The sequence below is a fragment of the Notolepis coatsorum genome (assembly GCF_963971535.1).
Source record: "Notolepis coatsorum genome assembly, chromosome: 5".
NCBI lineage: Eukaryota > Metazoa > Chordata > Actinopteri > Aulopiformes > Paralepididae > Notolepis > Notolepis coatsorum.
The window spans coordinates 121,543,072-121,556,296 of record NC_140169.1 but is presented as its reverse complement, the minus strand read 5'-3'; the positions used below and the strand labels follow the sequence as shown (position 1 = coordinate 121,556,296).

At 46.9% G+C, this 13,225-nt stretch overlaps 1 protein-coding gene across 1 annotated transcript in view; it reads right to left on the bottom strand.

The window, feature by feature from the left end:
- map3k5 (mitogen-activated protein kinase kinase kinase 5) overlaps nt 1-13,225 on the bottom strand; it is a 112,029-nt gene that overhangs the window by 12,204 nt on the left and 86,600 nt on the right. Inside the window, exons 18-23 of the mRNA XM_084313723.1 lie at nt 12,687-12,792; nt 10,427-10,584; nt 8,158-8,335; nt 7,968-7,985; nt 7,477-7,657; nt 2,483-2,651 (exon numbers count right to left, since the gene is read on the bottom strand). Of these exons, the coding sequence (XP_084169849.1) occupies nt 2,483-2,651; nt 7,477-7,657; nt 7,968-7,985; nt 8,158-8,335; nt 10,427-10,584; nt 12,687-12,792 (810 nt within the window). The remainder of the gene's footprint in view (nt 1-2,482; nt 2,652-7,476; nt 7,658-7,967; nt 7,986-8,157; nt 8,336-10,426; nt 10,585-12,686; nt 12,793-13,225) is intronic.

Genomic DNA, 13,225 nt, shown 5'->3' with positions numbered 1-13,225 from the left:
TCGGTCTATCTATCGGGATCATCCCTATGTTCCCCGGGTCCTATGTTCCCCGCTTTGATTGATCAATAGATACATTTTATAAATTTTTATTATTTTATTAATTATTAATGTCCGCCTGGTTTCGAACGGTTAAGCTTAGGCCCTCTTTTGAACTGGTTATGGTTAGAGTTTGGAATCAGGGCTGGTGGTCTAAAATGTTCAATCAATCAATCAATCAAAGCGGGGAACATAGAACCCGGGGAACATAGGACCCGGGGAACATAGACATGCTCCCTATCTATCTACTTATAGAGTCAGGGATTAAAGCAAAAAAGATTCTCCTGACTGAACTTTTTTTCAGGCCAAATCATATTCTTATTTTAACCTCCACTGTATTTTTTTTTAATAGCGTTAGCGTTTTAAGGGAGCCTACTTGTAGAGCCTACTGTCCTGACTGTGACTATATACCCTACTGTTGTGGTTGTTGTGCCAGGCAGGGAGGCTGTGTGCTGGAGAGCGTGAATGCAAGTCTTGTGGCTAGCTTCTGATTGATGGCGAGCTAGCACCCCTTTCCCATTACTTTGAACCATGAACTAAACGGCTTGTTATCATACAAACAAGGGACTAAACACGTTTCGCAATTATGCCACAACAACAATGGACAGTCTCCTCCCCACCGTTTGTATATATTTCTTTTACCACCCACCCACCCACCCCCTCCTAATGTACAGTCTCCTCCTCATCATATGTATATATTTACTGTTAGCATCTCTGGGTAACAGTACTGTATATTTGCATATCGTATATGTGACAAATGTAACAGTACTATATACCTGTAAGTCATGTATGTCCCTATGTCATGATGTCATGTATGTTGTGTATGTCATAAATGTCACTATGAATTGAAAATGGGGGACCCTGATGATGTAAACAAGACAAACATCTTTCTCTGGTCTGTATCCCCTTAACAATTGTGTGTATTGCTACTGGATTTACCAGATCCAGAGTGAATGAATGAATGAAAACTTTATTTAATACACAAGACCCTCTTCTTGGGACCAAGTAAGGTTTCGTCGATAATCCAATGTACATTCCCCCCACCCCACCTACCCAACCTCCTCCAATGTACAGTTTCTTCGTCAAATGTATATACTCTCTTTTTTAGACTATTTTTGTATCACAAACAATACTGTATTTGTAAATCTGGTATGTCATAAATGTATAGATGTAGCAGTATTGTCTATCTGTATGTCATGTGTGTCATATATGTTATGATGAATTGAAAATGGGGGACCCTGATGTAAACAAGACGAAAGTATTTCTCTGGTCTGCATCCCCTTAACAATTGTGTGTATTGAGCTGTACTGTATTGTACCCATTCTGCAATCTGTTAATAAAATGTTCAATCAATCAATCAATATTTAACAGATTGCAGAATGGGTACAATACAGTATGGCTCAATACACACAATTGTTAAGGGGATGCAGACCAGAGAAAGACGTTTGTCTTGTTTACATCATCAGGGTCCCCCATTTTCAATTCATAGTGACATTTATGACATACATGACATTGACATCATGTCATTTATGGCATAGGGACATACATGACATACAGGAATATAGTAATGTTACATTTGTGACATATACCGTATATAGCCTAGTACTATTCTTACTATATTAAACTTTGGATACATCTTTTGTGGTGGCTCAACATTATTCACACACGGAACTATGTGTTGGGGATAATGGTTCCGCACGGACCATATTGTTCGTTACATTGCTGTCGGCAAACTCGCTCAGAGTGTCAACATAGTGTTGACATTGAGTTGATGTTAGCTGCTAGCTGGCTACCCGAATCCACAACAGCCAGGCAGCCAACCGTACAAAATACAGTCTCAGCCAATCACATCGATTTGTACAGTTAGTTAGCTCCACTCCATTGCGAATTAAAAGTTAGCCAGCCAGGACAGCCCGTATTAGCAAGCTACAGTTGCTAGGTAGCTGACGTTATCCACCCGAAGATCGATAGCTAGCTAACGTTAGCCACAGCTTCAAAAACGAATTTCAATTATGTTATGAGCTATCAGCTAGCCAGCTAGATAACGTTAGACAACGCCTCGTGTAGTAAACTAAAGTAAATAGTTTACTGGGCCATTGTTTAATGCTTCAGTGGTGTTTAAAAGAGGACCTGCACGCTTGCTATCTTCGGTGCAAATGAGACGGGTCTGTGAGGGGGAGGGCACTGCGAACAGCGTGTGTGTGCGTCAAGCTCACGTTTGATTGGTTAGAATGGTCAAAACGCCCCTTTTCATGATATTTGACGGCTCTGATTGGCTAAATGTTGTTTCAATCTGTATGCATCTACAAATCATATTATACCAGGTAGCCAATTCCGTCAGACTCCAAATCAAATTGACAAAAAAAAAGAAAAAGAAAAAAGACTGAAATCCGCCTGGAGACGGAACACTTTAATGCATGTATAGAGTCTACATCTGAGTTCTGACCTGTGTGAGGGCCTCCATCAGGTTGGCTACCACCTTGTCCCTGTCCTCCGTGAGGATGTGGTGCAGAGTGGCTCTCCTCTCGCTGTCTTTCCTCAGCATGAAGAACCCAGAGTCCTTCTCGTCTGGAGACGGAGGGGCGCTGTGGTCATCAAAGTTCTCCACTGGGATGCTGGGGAGAAGAACATGGGAAGTGAAGTTCTGTATTAGTAGTGTACAGTAGAGAGAGTGACAGGAGATAGGAGAGAGAGATAGAGAAAGAAGGGGGTGGGGAGAGAGAGATAGAGGGGGGGGGACATACAACAAAGGATTTGAACCCATAACATAGTATGTAGTTGTGTTTGGACTCTCTGCACAGGCAACTGTTTGAACACCTTGTTTGTGTGGGGTCCTTGCATTGTGGGCTTGATTTTGGTGCCGGCACAAGGCTGGTGCAAGCACTGACGCAGGTGTATTGGGAATTTGGTCAGGCGCTTGTGCCGAGATGGGTGGTGTGACAGAGTTGGAGGTGTGTCAGAACAGATCTGCGGGCGCAGTATGATTTTAGTATCCATTTCGGCATATAATCACGACTGCGTGTCCGCCCGCTCAAACCATGGCTAAGCGCAGATATATAGACTATATATAATTCATATAATATTTATATAGGCTATATATAATTCATATAATATTTATATAGGCTATATATAATTTATATAATATTTATATAGGCTATATATAATTTATATATAATTTATATAGGCTATATATAATTTATATAATATTTATATAGGCTATATATAATTAAGCAAACATTCTCTTTTGCATGTGGAGGAGTGACAGAAGAGAGCTTGACCAGAGTGAAGAGTGACCTGGGTCCTACCTGAGAGTGACCTGGGTCCTACCTGAGAGTGACCTGGGTCCTACCTGAGAGTGACCTGGGTCCTACCTGAGGAAGAGTGACCTGGGTCCTACCTGAAGAAGAGTGACCTGGGTCCTACCTGAGGAAGAGTGACCTGGGTCCTACCTGAAGAAGAGTGACCTGGGTCCTACCTGAAGAAGAGTGACCTGGGTCCTACCTAAGAGTGACCTGGGTCCTACCTGAAGAAGAGTGACCTGGGTCCTACCTATGAGTGACCTGGGTCCTACCTGAGGAAGAGTGACCTGGGTCCTACCTGAGAAAGAGTGAACTGGGTCCTACCTGAGAGTGACCTGGGTCCTACCTGAGGAAGAGTGACCTGGGTCCTACCTGAGGAAGAGTGACCTGGGTCCTACCTGAGGAAGAGTGACCTGGGTCCTACCTGAGAAAGAGTGACCTGGGTCCTACCTGAAGAAGAGTGACCTGGGTCCTACCTGAAGAAGAGTGACCTGGGTCCTACCTGAGGAAGAGTGACCTGGGTCCTACCTGAGAAAGAGTGACCTGGGTCCTACCTGAAGAAGAGTGACCTGGGTCCTACCTGAAGAAGAGTGACCTGGGTCCTACCTGAGGAAGAGTGACCTGGGTCCTACCTGAGAAAGAGTGACCTGGGTCCTACCTGAAGAAGAGTGACCTGGGTCCTACCTGAAGAAGAGTGACCTGGGTCCTACCTGAAGAAGAGTGACCTGGGTCCTACCTGAGGAAGAGTGACCTGGGTCCTACCTGAAGTACTAAAAGAAACGGTCCCCAAGTACCTAGTAAATTATTTTAATAAAGTAGGAGATGTCCACAAACACGCCACAAGAGGAAGCCCCACGGACCTGGTCCCGCCGAGAGTCAGGACATGCATGGGGAAAGATGCATTTTTTTTACTCGGCTACGGTAATGTGGAATGCCCTGCCAACATTTATAAAACTCCTGAACTCCCCTCTCGAATTTAAATCCGCCCTAAAAACATGGCTCAGCAGCAACTCAAATTGGTCTTAAAATGTTTTTTTTATCTCTTTTATCATAACTTGGCTTTTATTTCTTTTATCATGAGTTGCTTTTAAGGGTTTGCGGATTTTCTTTTAACATTAGTTAACTGTATGAGTTGTCAGGTTAGGTGTTTTTATAATTTTTTTTTAGAATGTGTCCTGTCAGTGTACATGTCGATTTGTGTTTCTGTGCCTTTTTATGTTCCATGTATGGACCACAATGGAAACAAGCCTTGGCTTTATTGTGTTTTATCCATTTTTGACCAGCGTTATTGACACTGTTATTGTCTTGTCTTTTAAAATGTTTTTTTGTCATACGATTTGTGTCAAAATAAAGTATTCAATCAATCAATCAAAGAGTGACCTGGGTCCTACCTGAGGAAGAGTGACATGGGTCCTACCTGAGGAAGAGTGACCTGGGTCCTACCTGAGGAAGAGTGACCTGGGTCCTACCTGAGAGTGACCTGGGTCCTACCTGAGAGTGACCTGGGTCCTACCTGAGAGTGACCTGGGTCCTACCTGAAGAAGAGTGACCTGGGTCCTACCTATGAGTGACCTGGGTCCTACCTGAGAGTGACCTGGGTCCTACCTGAGGAAGAGTGACCTGGGTCCTACCTGAGAGTGACCTGGGTCCTACCTGAAGAAGAGTGACCTGGGTCCTACCTGAGAGTGACCTGGGTCCTACCTGAAGAAGAGTGACCTGGGTCCTACCTATGAGTGACCTGGGTCCTACCTGAGGAAGAGTGACCTGGGTCCTACCTGAGGAAGAGTGACCTGGGTCCTACCTGAGGAAGAGTGACCTGGGTCCTACCTGAGAGTGACCTGGGTCCTACCTGAGGAAGAGTGACCTGGGTCCTACCTATGAGTGACCTGGGTCCTACCTGAGAAAGAGTGACCTGGGTCCTACCTGAAGAAGAGTGACCTGGGTCCTACCTGAGGAAGAGTGACCTGGGTCCTACCTGAAGAAGAGTGACCTGGGTCCTACCTGAGGAAGAGTGACCTGGGTCCTACCTGAAGAAGAGTGACCTGGGTCCTACCTGAGGAAGAGTGACCTGGGTCCTACCTGAGGAAGAGTGACCTGGGTCCTACCTGAGGAAAAGTGACCAGGGTCCTACCTGAAGAAGAGTGACCTGGGTCCTACCTGAGGAAGAGTGACCTGGGTCCTACCTGAAGAAGAGTGACCTGGGTCCTACCTGAGGAAGAGTGACCTGGGTCCTACCTGAGGAAGAGTGACCTGGGTCCTACCTGAGGAAGAGTGACCTGGGTCCTACCTGAGAGTGACCTGGGTCCTACCTGAGAGTGACCTGGGTCCTACCTGAGGAAGAGTGACCTGGGTCCTACCTGAAGAAGAGTGACCTGGGTCCTACCTGAGGAAGAGTGACCTGGGTCCTACCTGAAGAAGAGTGACCTGGGTCCTACCTGAAGAAGAGTGACCTGGGTCCTACCTGAAGAAGAGTGACCTGGGTCCTACCTGAGGAAGAGTGACCTGGGTCCTACCTGAAGAAGAGTGACCTGGGTCCTACCTGAGGAAGAGTGACCTGGGTCCTACCTGAGAAAGAGTGACCTGGGTCCTACCTGAGGAAGAGTGACCTGGGTCCTACCTGAGGAAGAGTGACCTGGGTCCTACCTGAGGAAGAGTGACCTGGGTCCTACCTGAGGAAGAGTGACCTGGGTCCTACCTGAAGAAGAGTGACCTGGGTCCTACCTGAGGAAGAGTGACCTGGGTCCTACCTGAGGAAGAGTGACCTGGGTCCTACCTGAGGAAGAGTGACCTGGGTCCTACCTGAAGAAGAGTGACCTGGGTCCTACCTGAGAAAGAGTGACCTGGGTCCTACCTGAGGAAGAGTGACCTGGGTCCTACCTGAGAGTGACCTGGGTCCTACCTGAGGAAGAGTGACCTGGGTCCTACCTGAGAGTGACCTGGGTCCTACCTGAGGAAGAGTGACCTGGGTCCTACCTGAAGAAGAGTGACCTGGGTCCTACCTGAAGAAGAGTGACCTGGGTCCTACCTGAAGAAGAGTGACCTGGGTCCTACCTGAAGAAGAGTGACCTGGGTCCTACCTGAAGAAGAGTGACCTGGGTCCTACCTGAGGAAGAGTGACCTGGGTCCTACCTGAGGAAGAGTGACCTGGGTCCTACCTGAGGAAGAGTGACCTGGGTCCTACCTGAGGAAGAGTGACCTGGGTCCTACCTGAAGAAGAGTGACCTGGGTCCTACCTGAGGAAGAGTGACCTGGGTCCTACCTGAGGAAGAGTGACCTGGGTCCTACCTGAAGAAGAGTGACCTGGGTCCTACCTGAGGAAGAGTGACCTGGGTCCTACCTGAGGAAGAGTGACCTGGGTCCTACCTGAAGAAGAGTGACCTGGGTCCTACCTGAAGAAGAGTGGCCTGGGTCCTACCTGAGGAAGAGTGACCTGGGTCCTACCTGAGGAAGAGTGACCTGGGTCCTACCTGAAGAAGAGTGGCCTGGGTCCTACCTGAGGAAGAGTGACCTGGGTCCTACCTGAGGAAGAGTGACCTGGGTCCTACCTGAGGAAGAGTGACCTGGGTCCTACCTGAGAGTGACCTGGGTCCTACCTGAAGAAGAGTGACCTGGGTCCTACCTGAAGAAGAGTGACCTGGGTCCTACCTGAGGAAGAGTGACCTGGGTCCTACCTAAGAGTGACCTGGGTCCTACCTAAGAGTGACCTGGGTCCTACCTGAGGAAGAGTGACCTGGGTCCTACCTGAGAAAGAGTGACCTGGGTCCTACCTGAAGAAGAGTGACCTGGGTCCTACCTGAAGAAGAGTGACCTGGGTCCTACCTGAGGAAGAGTGACCTGGGTCCTACCTGAGGAAGAGTGACCTGGGTCCTACCTGAGGAAGAGTGACCTGGGTCCTACCTGAGAGTGACCTGGGTCCTACCTGAGGAAGAGTGACCTGGGTCCTACCTGAGGAAGAGTGACCTGGGTCCTACCTGAGGAAGAGTGACCTGGGTCCTACCTGAGGAAGAGTGACCTGGGTCCTACCTGAGGAAGAGTGACCTGGGTCCTACCTGAGAGTGACCTGGGTCCTACCTAAGAGTGATCTGGGTCCTACCTAAGAGTGACCTGGGTCCTACCTGAGGAAGAGTGACCTGGGTCCTACCTGAGGAAGAGTGACCTGGGTCCCTTCTTGACGTCCCTCTCGCTGTAACACTTTGTGCTGGGCTTGAAGATGAAGGGGTTGGTGTTGAGGTCATTGTCAGGGGAGACAGAGCCGTACTCACTGCTGCTGCTAGTGTCCTCCACCACCACGGGCACCGGCAGCGAGATGCTACGCAGGTACTCTGAGGAACACAAAGAGCACACAGGGCAGACAGTCATTACATGGCCCTGTAACCAAAACAGTCTGAATAATGTAAGTGGGACTGGGCTGTTGCATTCAGCAACCCACAGGGGGGCACATTCTTTTCCCAAGTGCTATAGCACAGAATTGTGCCAAGCAGTTGGCTATGGACAGAAATAGAAAACTGTAGCCTAGATACTAAGCAAAGCAAAGCAGAGGGATATTACTTGGAGACCAGGCGGTTTGTGAAATCACCGCCTCTAGCGAGATTCTCCAGAGAGAAATGACCACAGAAAGCCAATCCAACTCACCTGATCCTGGTGTCAGAGCTGTGAGAGAACGAGAGAGAAAATACATATTTACATGTCAGCAGCAGTAACAGAGTAAAAAAAAATCGACAAAATAAATCCAAACACAATGAAGTAACATTTCCAAGCATGCCGTGCGTGAACCATACAGCCAATGCAGTAACACCAGCCGGCACGTTGCCTGGCGACCTACCCGTGAAGCTGCTCTTGCTCCTCTTCTTGCGGCTGGTGACGGTGAGGAACTCGTCGGTGAGCAAGTCCAGGGCGGTGGCGCGCCCGTCGGGGTCAGGCTCAAAGCAGCGCAGGATGAAGGCCTTGGCCTCCAGGGACATGGACTCTGGGATCTCTGGGTGGATTTTAAACATGCCCACCTGCAGGCAGACAGGCGAGACAGACGCAGTCAGGAGGTAGAGACACCAAAGATGGACACGATAGACACCGAAAACAGAGAAGAACAGAGACTGCCATGGCAGGAGAACAAAGCCCATGCCCCCCCCCCCCCCAAGTTCAATTGCTGCCCCCCCCCCCCTCACAGTAAATTATGTGATTAAGTTTAGAGGGGATTACTTGGTAAACCAATATAATTTATCACATGTAGTTTCTCTGTTGAGACTGAAGCATTTATAAGACTGCCGGCGGCTCGAGGCTTAGCGGTTGAGGCAAAAGACTCAAACAAACGTCAAGCAATCAGGGGCGTGTGACAATAAGGGCACTAGAAATTCTTGTCATAGCTGCAGAGGAATGTTTGGCTTTAGATTAGTAATGAGATGCTGCCTCCCTAGAGGCGTTCTGCAAGGATGAGCCGTGCGAGAGGAGAGTTGAACCAAAGACTTCAATTGTTGGGGGAAATTAATATGTTGCACAGGACAACGCACAGCACAAAGGTAGAGCTCGTTGTTATAGTGACTGCTCATTTGACTACACTGTGCAATTTAATATAATTATAATTATATTAAAGGAACACATCCACATTATGGGTAATGCACTCACCGTCTTCTCCAGAGTCAGAGAAGAAGATGGATAAAAATGTCTCTGTGCTTTCAGTAGAAAGGTAGCCTAGCTTAGCACAAATTAATGGAAGCGGATGCGGATCAACTAGCCTAGCTGTTGACCAAAAACACCTATTTTTTTTTTTTATCTATTTTTTGTTCTCACTTTTTTCTGTATTTTTCTCCCATCCCAATTCAGTCGTTATGCCAATTCCCTTCCTGGTCGTTGCGCGCATTGCCCCCCTCCTCTGATACATGTGGAATCAGCCAGCCGCTTCTTTTCACCTGACAGCGAGGAGTCTCACTGGGGGAATGTAACGCATGCAGAGGTTCACGCTATTTCCCCCCGATCCCCTCCCTGCTGAACAGGCGCCCCGACCGACCAGTAGGAACCGCAGTTTACAACGACCAGGACACATACCCCGCCGGCCTCCCACCCGCTAACACTGCCAATTGTGTTAGTAGGGACGACTGACCAAGCCGCAGGTACCGCTGACAGCTGGATTCGAACCCAGAGTCTCTGCGGTGGTAGGCGAGTGCATTCTCCACTGCGCTACCCAGCCGCCCCACCAAAAACACCTCTTATGGAGTTTTCAGCTATGCTAGTGGTCCGTATCCACTTCAATTAGTTTGTGCTAAGCTAGGCTAGCTTGCAAGCCGGATAGCTTTCTACTGAACACAGAGAGGAAATTGGTGTCTATCTTCTTGTCTGACTCCAGAAGACGGTAAGCGCATTTCCCATAATGTTGCCGTGTTCCTTTAACACAATCATGACGTGTCTCGTTAGCTGCGATTCGTCTGCCATATGGGGAAAGCACACAGGAACACGGGTCCCTCTGAATTGTCTGAATTTCCAGCAATTAAATTGAATTAAATGGTATGGAAAATTCCAGCGTTCAGAGCTTCACCATCAGCACCATAACACTACACAGGCCACCCTTTAGGATCTTTACTGCCCTTAATGAACCACATATGTCGAAGCAACGGATTACATTTCTGTGCAACACTTTGCATTTCCACACAAGTGAGTAGTGGAAAGAATGGGTGCAGAGGACAATCTCAACGATCCACGTGTAGGAAAAAAGACACAACCGTAGTTTTTGTATACGTCGAAGGTCTCTCTCTGCACAAATGTTTGCGTGTTTGTGTTCAAACACCGGTGTCTCTCTGCAGTCAGTGTTTGTGGTTTCTACTGAGGTTACACAGCGATGCAGGCGGTGACGCAACGGCCCGAGCTTGAAGGCTGATTTATGATTTTACTTCCAGAAAACAGGTCAGAGGAATGTACAGGTTCCCTCGGCTGAATCCTATTTCATGGTATCTTGCTGAAGAATTCAGCAAAGCAAAATACTGTAGACCTTTAAACCGACATATGAGTGTTAAATGAAATTAAGTCAATGAGCTAAACGTGTGTGTGTGTGTGTATGTGTGTGTGTGTGTGTGTGTGTGTGTAGTTGACCTCTGCACTCTGACCTTGAACATGGCTGCCTGCGGCTCCCCCAGCTCGTAGAAGGGTGGTTTCCCAGTAGCCATCTCTATGATGGTGCAGCCAAGAGACCAGATGTCCGCCGGCTTGCCGTAGCCTCGAGGGCCCTTGTCTATGATCTCAGGGGCCATGTACTGTAGTGTGCCTGCAAACCAATCAGAGATATATGTAAGGATGATATATAAGGATGTATATCATATATATGTAACGGATGGTATCGTGAAGCGCAGTCAAGAAGGGCTGGGGTGAGTAGCGATGCTATGGGTTAAACTCACTCTCACATCCTCAAAGTCAGATAGACACGTTGCGAAGTAGTGGATTCACCTCTTGGTATAGCGGTCTGTGTTGCTGCCTGCGACGTGGGAGACCGGGGTTCGACTCTCACTCGGGGCATCGAATTTTAAGGTGACGTTGTCACAACCGTTACAATGGTGCCGATTGACCCGGATGCCTTGGGTGGAGTGGAGTGTGTTTGAGAGGGTGAGTGTAACGGATGGTATCGTGAAGCGCAGTCAAGAAGGGCTGGGGTAAGTAGCGGTGCTATGGGTTAAACTCACTCTCACATCCTCAAAAGACGCATAGACCCAGTACTTAGAAGTGGATTCACCTCTTGGTATAGTGGTCTGTGTTGCTGCCTGCGGTGTGGGAGACCGGGGTTCGACTCCCACTCGGGGCATCGAAGTGCCTTGGGTGGAGTGGAGTGAGTTTGAGAGGGTGAGTGTAACGGATGGTATCGTGAAGCGCAGTCAAGAAGGGCTGGGGTGAGTAGCGATGCTATGGGTTAAACTCACTCTCACATCCTCAAAGACAGATAGACACGTTGCGAAGTAGTGGATTCACCTCTTGGTATAGCGGTCTGTGTTGCTGCCTGCGACGTGGGAGACCGGGGTTCGACTCTCACTCGGGGCATTGAATTTTAAGGTGACGTTGTCACAACCGTTACATATATATATATATATATATATATATATATATATATATATATATATATATATATATATATACATTGACATTGCCATTTACAAGTTGTTGTTTTGTATTTTATATACACGGACTGGCGCAGGAGCATTACTTCAGAGCCTCTTTCGTGACATTGTGTAATTACAGAACAAAGAACTCTTTGTTGTAACTTGTATTGAAAAGAATCGTTTGTTCTATTAATAGTCCACTGTAAGTAGAGCTTTAGAAAGGTAGACCGACTGCCCTGAACCTCGGAGTGACACACATACAGTAGAGTTCTGTGCTCTGAACACCGTCATTCAGGAAGATAACCTGTCTGCTCCAATGAGCTCCCATGTGGTTTTAAAAAATAAATGAAAAAAAAAAGAGGTCAAGGTGAGCTATGATTGGCTGCTACTGTCATGTCAACATCACACACTGGCACAAGCCAGCTTCACGCCAAGTCCGGTGCTCTGAATAGGAACAGAAGGCTATTCTCAGAGATATCACTTACAGTACAGGCTAACAGGAGAGACTAGATTAATCCTCCGAAATAGTAACAGCGCCGGCTCTGACAGGAAAATGAATGGGAAATAGAGCGTGAAGTAATCACTTGTTCCAGACCATTACAAAACATCCCATTGTATCTGCAAGTACACCATAGAAAAACATAATCTTAACAAGTAATTTAATGTCGTACTGAGTCTTACAATCTTATTTTCTTGAAAGAAGTAAAAATAAATCAGCTAGAGGGTGAGATAAACTCACATGCTCCAAAACAAATGGGCATTGCATTATCAAAACTATCCAAATGATCCTGAAACAGGAATGGCCTGCCTAAGGTATTATCACAGTAGTGTATTTCAAGAATTGTGAAATCTTCTCACCCCATAATTTGCAGATTTCTTTCACTTGTTTTAAAAGTGTTTAATATATAAGATAATATAATAGATACTTGAATATAAGATTAAAGGAACACGGAAATGCACTTACAGTCTTCACCAGAGTCAGACAATAATATAGATACCAATTTTGTCCCTGTGCGTTCAGTAGAAAGCTATCTGCTTTCATTAATTTATGCTAAGCTAAGCTAGTTTGCAGCCAATTAACTTTCTACTGAATGCACATATGAAACCGGTATCTATCTTCTTGTCGGACTCTGGAGAAGACTCTAAGCGCATTTCCTACAATATCAGCTTGTGTTGCTTTAACATACTTGTTAAAATGGGGATTTTATTTGCTGTGTAGAAAGGAGGCATGTTTGTTGTTGACAATAATTAAAAGGCAGACAGGCAGACAGAACCCTACCGGTGAAGGTCTCAGTGCAGGGGTTAATCCCAGCCAACCTCTTGGATGTGCCAAAGTCGGATATCTTCAGCACGCCGCTGTACGTATTGATGAGAACATTATCACCCTGTGGATAGAAAGATATCTCATCAAGAGGTGATAAGGAGATGCCAGCTCTATTGGAGTTCACCAATTACCATTCCTTTGCCTTAAATGAGCTATAGGTGGCCATTGATTTTGGGCAGAATTTACAAATATTCTCAAATCCTTGAACCGGATTTGACAATGCCCTTCCCAATTGGATGTCGTTGCTTTAGCTCCTGCCCCTTATCAGAACGAATTGGTGTCAAACGCCTTTTTTTGTACTATCGATTACCGTAGAGATATAATAACAAATACACATTTTTATCAAAAATCCGCTGCCGCCTATTGATCATTTAAAACCAAAGGCTGTGATAGACTGGGCTAGAGAGAGAGAGAGAGAGAGAGAGAGAGAGAGAGAGAGAGAGAGAGGAGGGGTAAACAACAGGTGCACAGGGCTGGGTATGTTAACGACACAA